We start from the raw sequence: 7,374 nt of genomic DNA on the forward strand, positions 1-7,374 counted from the left end.
TGGAGCGGCTCTAGAGCTCCCCTTCCCCACCTCTGGGACAGCTACAGACAGCAGCTGGGAAGGAGGGGGTGGAGGGGTTGTGCCATTGAGCATAGAGGGAAAGGGTAGGAGTGATTCTTACTTGCTTCGGGGACTTAAAAAAGGTCCATAGCTGCTGCTTCCATGGCATGGTATACTGACTGTACCTCTGGATCCAGCTTTGACAGGGTGCCTTAGGCTTGTGACTCATTATAGAATCTAAAAGACAGCAGGAAGTAAATTATATTCTACCTTTTCTAGGTAGAAGAGCACGAGGCTTTTCTTAAGTCACTGTGGTAGGATGTGAGTATACATGTTGTCTGCGTTCTGATATAGGAACCAAAAGCCAGTGATAGCGTGATGCCATTCTCTAAGAGGCAGTAATAAATTTCATTTTTGCACGTGATCCCTTTTTATGAGGTTAATTTTTCCCAAGGCTAAAGTAATAATGAATCCCTTTGTTCAAAGTGTGGTTTTTTTGTAATCAAAGAGAATTTATCTTTAACCTGTCTGTCAGCTTTAAGCGCAGAGGTGGATTGGGTCAGATGTCAATCACATCTTTCATACTGTCAAAAGAAATCTATTTTGTTATGACTTCAAGCCACTGTATTCCTATAAAGCAGAATGTGTCCCCAGTTCTTCAGAAAGTTAGGTGCCTAAATAATGATATAGATAATTATTTAAGAGACCTGATTTTATTAAAGTTCTGAGTGCCTAGCAGCTATTGCTGAAGTCAGTGTCATTAAAAGTGCTGAGTGCTTGATACTTTTGCAAATGTGCATATTGAAATCAATGAGAGCTGCAGAGTGCACTCTGAAAATTAGGTCACTTAATTAGGTGTTTAAGTAGGCTCGTAGGTGCTTTGTTTTCAGGACCCATTTTCTAATGTCTGGGCCATAGTATTTGACTTGTGTGAAGGCTCAGATATAATAAACATTTGAGGAAAGAACACGATCTATAGAGAAGAATGCAGTTTTTGATACTGTCACTCATATCCAGTCTCCTCCTTTAACATCTTATTCTCTCCATTTCTAAGACACTCTCCATTCCTTGTTCTCCCTTTATCTGGCTGTCTCTTGTTGATTTTCCCCCACCCTTTTCCTGTCATGCACTTTCCGTAGGAATTCCCAGCAGACTGTTCTTGCCCTCCAGCTTTTCTTTCTTGCTTATCTCTGGTGAACTCATCCAATTGCTTGATTTCATCTACCTTTTTTTAGTAACAACTCTTGAGCCTTCCCTTCAGTTCCTGACCTATCCCCTCTCACTCAATCTGATATTTTCGCTTATCTTTCCAACAGCTCTACAGGGTTGTCCTGCTGTCAATTTACAGTTAACATTGCCAAAAATGAACTCCTTATCTTTCCTCAGAAACTCTTCCTATTCACAACATTTTCTATGGATCTTGAGTGTGTCATCATCCATTAAGTCATTTAGGTCAGTAACTTGGGGTCATTTTTTGCTTCTGCTGCTTCCTTGTCCAACAGATCCAAACAGTGTTTGAATTATTATTATTAGTTTTCATTGTAGTGGTCTTACTGTTTTCTCCTCCACATGTCTAAAATCAGACCTCTTCTCTTTATCCCCCCAGTTTACTACACATAATACCTATGATCACTTTTCTCTTACAACCACACTGCTTACTTCCTCAATTCATAATCCTTCTTGCTGGTCATTCCTAGTGAATCTTTTCATTGATTCTTCTTCCTTCACCAAGTCAGCCTCATAAGTCTTGCATTTAATTTCTAGGCCCTATATTGCTCTACTCCTTCTTACTGTACTTATCCTTCCTTGTCTTGTACCTTGTTGCTTCCTTCCTCAACCCTTATTTCTCCATTCCACCAATGATGTCAGTCTCAGTGATCCTGTCATCTATCATAGCGGTGCTCAGCCTTCAGCCCATCAGATGAATCCAGCTGACATGGCTGTATTATCCAGCTTGGTGTCTCCCCATGGATCCAGAAATTTGGCAGTGGGGGAGTTACAGCATTAATTGCTGTAGCCTCCAGAGTTGGTCTATAGCCAGATCCAGTGCATGGGACCAGGCTGGTGTTCCAGATCACACCAGTGGGCTGACTTGGCATGTGAACCCCATGCTGAATCCAGCCTGGATTCCCCCTGCCCATGGGATTGGCTTGTGCACCAGCCCTGCATTTCTCGTCTGGCTCGTGGGGCTGTAAGGTTGACCACTGCTGGTCTGTAGTACTTAGATCAGGAGTCAGCAGAGTTTTTATGCTGAGTGCCAAAAACCTCAGCAAACTGGACTTGGAAGATATTGGCATACCAAGGGTGGCTGGCAGTGGAGTTGAGAGGCCCAATTCATGTTGTGGCAGTCCAGCCCTGGCACCTTCCCTGCATCTGCCCTGAGGTGCATTTGCATGTGCTGCCAGCAACAACTGAGGTTGGGCCTCTGACCCCAGCGCAGGTTCTTGCAGGCTCATGGCTGCCTGCTGAGAGCAGCCCAGGCTCTGGGCAGGCCCCTGCCACCCACCGAGGAGCCCAGACTGCTGGCAGTAGGCAGCTGCACTGGGGTCTGGAGCCCTGACCCTGCTTATTGTTGGTGGTGGCTGCAGGCACACCCCCAAGAACATGACAGGGAAGGAGTCGGGGCATAGAACATAGGGAGGAGGGCTGGCCCCTTCTCCACTGCAGACTAAGCTCCAGCTGCACAAGCAGGGGCAGGGCAAACGCCGCTGGGACCCTCGTGGGCCACAGTTAGTCACCACTGAGGTCTGTGCTACCCTAAAGCAGTGACCCAGCTCCTGGCTTAGCGCCTTGGGGGCTGGGACTGGCAGCACAGATCAGCCTGGCCAGCTGGTGGTTGGGCATGAGAAGAACCCCCTTGGGACTGCCCAGCACAGCAGCTACGTGCGAGCACCTTCCCCTGGTCCCAGAGCCAATCCCCAGGAGATGCAGAAGGGAGTTGTGGGGGCCACTGCACTCATGCAGCTTGCCCTGCCCTTTGCTGCTGGCCCAGTAGGATGGGGACGTGCCCCCTTGCTCCCCCACTCGCCCCTTCCTGCTTCTTGCAGGGATGCCAGGCTTTGCAGGCACGCAGGCCTGGGCAGTAGAGCACAGCCCTGACCCCTTCCCTGCAGTGGTCTGTGAGGCACACACGGCAACGAGCCAGCCTGCCTGTCACATCCAATTGGGCTGTGGGCAGCTGCTGTCAGCCATGGAGCCCGGGTTGCTTCCAGCATGGCTTGCAGCCTCCCTGCCTCCTGCTGTGAGCAGCCTGGGCTCTGTGAGCAGTGGCAGCTGCCCAGAGCCCAGCTGGATGTGGCCTGCCGAGTAAAGTGGCCTTGCATGCCATGTGCTAGCACATGTGCCTGGGGTTCCTGACCCCTGACTTAGAGGCAATTTAAACTTTCATTATGAGAGAAATGACAATTTGCTTTCAACAACATTTTTGCTTTCAGGATTTTTTTGGTTTTAGAAAAAATAAAATTAAAAATACTTTTTTCAAATTATGAAATAGTGGGGAATTTCCCACTTTTTAATTCCCCTAGCTTCTTCTCTTTTTTGCTGAAAGCGTGTGACAGAGTTAAAAATTGCTAGGTAGTATTATATAAGTATATAAGCAGTATTGCCAGTTTCAAGCATTTAGAAATTGTGAGCCAGGCAGTAAAAATAATGAGACTTAAAAACAGCAAATTTGGAACCCTTTTTGTTTGCCTTCTGCTTTCAGAGCATCTAGAGTTCATTTTAAGGTGTTCTTTGTAACCAGAAAAGGATATAACCAGCATTGTTATCCCATATGTTTGACCATTGTGAGTAGCTCCCCTGAAAAGAGACATTATTTTTTAAGAAATATGGTTTTTCCTTCTCTGTTTTGAAAGCAGTGTGAGCTATAGTTTTCATTCATCACTTGACAATTATGAGGCCAACAAAATTCCTTTCTTTTCTCTTAGTAAATGAAATCTGGGATTCTTACATAATTACATGACTCAAGGAGCTGGGGAAATCACCAGTTACCATGATACTTGTGAAAATGCCTGGGGCTACTACACATTCCAAGCTTTACTAGCCTGTCTTTAAAATGGCACTATGGCACTGTGCAGAAGGGATAATACAACCACCAGCTGGATTAAGTTGACAGCAGACATCTCATTGTTTACAAAGGTCAAGGGGGTTTTCCCCTCACTCTTTTTTTTTTTTCCCCACAGCGTTGACACTTGCTTTCACAGAGGGCCTTCAGTGAAGTCTTGGGTGGGGATAACAGAGGGGTGCGGGGTGGGGAAGTACAGTACTGTGAACATGATGCATTTCTTTCCATGTGCAATACACAGAGGTCCTGTCTCCAGGAAGGCAAAGCAAGCCTTACAGATTTTACTGGGGTTATGGAGCAGCATTCTGGTTCATTGTAATTGATTACTGTAACTGTATATTAACCCCCAGCCACAGCTTTTGAAATAGTAAGAAGGAAAGGGTCTCATTAAATACTAGAAAGGTAAGAGCCAGCTGCAAGGAAAGGAGTTCAATCTCCTCCCACACTGTAGAACTCTAGGATGCTCTTGATTTCTGGAATCCTTAGGGGTAAGCAAAGCTGATCTGTGATGTATTTGAGTACCACATCCAGTAATATATTACTTTTAAAAGAATGTTAGCGCAGGTTGGACTTGGGGTTTCATAAATGGCGATAATTTCTGTATTTAATGTTCATTGGTGAGTTTCTAGTGAACTCTCTTTATTTTCTTATAGCTCTTTTGTGGCCAGTGAAAAGCACTGGCACTGTATTTAAAAATGTGATTATTGAGTTCTTCAGTCGTATTATATATAAATATTCAATTTTATCTTGAGGCACCCAGAGAATTTTTTATACCTAATTTCCCACCAAAGTATAGTAACAGTGCCAGTAACAATTACAAAACTAAATTGCACTTCAAAGACTAAAAAAATCAATTTTGTCAGTTTATGATTTGGTGCCTAATTTCCATATAAATGATTTGACTTACATACATTCTAAAAATGTCTCTTTACACCGCCCTCCTTTCTCCATTTGCATTTTCTTTACAGCATCTGGCTAAATATCTTAAGAAAAGTTTGTTGTGTATATTGCAATCCTCTAATTATCTTTGCATTTTTTGTGTTTGACAGTGTACCAGTTACAACAAGAGGCACCACGTCCCAAGAGAATCATTTGTCCTCAGGAGGTCAGTTCTTCTTTCACTGTACCTTGTTAAATCTGATGAATTGTCAGCAGCACGCTAACATTGGAGATATTTCATATAGTCTGAGAGTAACAATCTGTTTAATATTTCTAATACTATGAAACATACTGTTCTATAGAATAGATAATTTTTGCAAATTATAAGGTGAGTCATTAAAAAGTAGATCAATGTTTGTTAAATAAGCATGGAAATTGAAGGGTGCAGACTCTGCCCATTAGAGACCCCTTTTTCATTATGATACTAATTGAGCATTGCATGATGTGCTAGTACACTGCCTAAAATGTTGTGTTGTCCTTTTTTTGTTTATTGAAGTAATAGGAATAACATGATTCGTATAGTTTTAGTTCATAGCACTTTTTATGAAAGACTCGTGTCAGATATGACGAATAGTGTTCAAAACTTAAAAAATATGAAATAACATTAGAATACTGTTCACTCATATAATGGAAGCTTAAAAGTTTGTACAATGTAAGAGGCCTTTGGAGTTAAAAAGATTGCTGAATAGTAAAGTCTGCCTTGTCTTCTTTTGTTTGCTCCATACAACTGTTTTTATTCAGCTTTCTGTTGAATATGGTAATAATTCTTGTTCAGTACTACAGCTTTATAATTGTAAAAATAGGGTATAGTAGGTATATATTGTCTTCGCCATTCAGCCAATAATATTGGTTTGGTTTCGGTCTCTGTCATCTCAAGGACAAAGTAACTACAAAGTCTTAGAGTACAAATTAATAACAATAATAATATAGTGTTGGTAATACTAAGCTACTACATATAATAAACAAATGGTACCTAAAATATGCAAGCTATGATATTAAAAACTCTGAATATACAAGAAACAATACATAACATTTTTTTCAGTTCTCAAATATCATAATCCTCTGCTTTGACCTGTCTACATAAATAGACTGTCTCTCTGAAGTTATCTGCATGCTCTCAGCTAGTAAAGGATTTCTCTTAACAATACTCCTGTCATGCAAGAAATATTGAGGCTTAGGGAGATTAAGTGACTTGCCCAAGGTCACATAAAATATCTGCATCAGAGTTTGGAATTGAACCCAGATCTTATGATTTGCTATCCAGTGTTGTGTATATATAATACTGTCTTTCCACTTTCAGTCATAGATACCAGCTTGCAATTGTTTGATAGTAGTGTGATGGGCTGGCTGGCAGTGACCTGGCCCAGGGGTTTTGAAAAGGCAAAAGGTGATTGGAGGACTTGGGATTCCCTTTATGGGATTCCCTTTCCACACCACTCAGGCCCCAGAGACTCACCCCCCCCCCATGTCCTGATTGGCCCCTTGGGTCACCTGGAGGGGGATAAAAGGGGCAGTGTGGGCTGACTTAGGGGAGAGACCAGTGAGGGACAACAAGGAAGGAGCTTCATATAGCTGAGCCAGCGGGGCAGGAGCAGTGCCCCAGAAGAGCCTGAAAGAGCAGGACCTGCAGACAGCAGTGGGACCCTCAGCAGCGCAGCATGCAGCCAGCAGGAGAGGCTCCCCAGCTCCAGGAAGGATCTGAGCAGTGACCTGAGGGGCTCCCAGCTCTGCTTCCAGCTCCCCCAGTCAGAGGGCCAGGCAGCTCAATGTGAGGCCAGGTTCCAGGAAGGTCAGGCTAGAGTTGTGCTAGCAGTGGTGGCTGTGTGGTAGTGTTCCTGCTTACTATGTGGGAGATCTGGGTTCAAATCCCAACTGAGATGACGTGGGGTGAGTGAGATAACAAGAAGCAGATCTTCTTGCAATGGAATGGGGCCATTGTTTTTTCCCCCACTCCAGGTACCAAGGCCCTATGTTTCCTTGTCATTTGACATTTTGCATTTTGTGCCCTTTGTATATTTCACCAACCCATATTGTTTGTTCTGCTGTTTGAGTTTTATATTTTGTTAACCCTGTGATTGTAAGTGTCTAACCTTTGTTGAATCCTGCCCCCTTGGGGCGTTGTAGTGTCCACTATACCCTCTGATTTATGCCTGGTATGTTCCCAGTATTACAAGGTATATGGTTAAGTCCCCATTGGTGGTCTGGTTCTGCTCTATAGGAGAGGAGAGTCCCTACATCTCCCACAGCGCTTGTGCACCTGTTTTGATCCCTTCAGTTGGAGAGGGGGTACCTCTTGGAGTACTGCCCGTGTTACAGTAGAATGAGCAAAATCTTAGCTTCAGAATAAGTTTTCATGCACTGTCAGCTCAGGA

At 43.6% G+C, this 7,374-nt stretch overlaps 1 protein-coding gene across 1 annotated transcript in view; it reads left to right on the forward strand.

Moving 5' to 3' along the window:
• The window catches only part of CHN2 (chimerin 2), a 292,674-nt gene that overhangs the window by 125,589 nt on the left and 159,711 nt on the right, over positions 1–7,374 (forward strand). The window contains exon 3 of the mRNA XM_019508643.1: positions 5,113–5,168. Within this exon, the coding sequence (XP_019364188.1) occupies positions 5,113–5,168 (56 nt within the window). The remainder of the gene's footprint in view (positions 1–5,112; positions 5,169–7,374) is intronic.

Source organism: Gavialis gangeticus, unplaced genomic scaffold (genome assembly GCF_001723915.1).
Source record: "Gavialis gangeticus isolate Ggan-Ray unplaced genomic scaffold, GavGan_comp1, whole genome shotgun sequence".
Lineage (NCBI taxonomy): Eukaryota > Metazoa > Chordata > Crocodylia > Gavialidae > Gavialis > Gavialis gangeticus.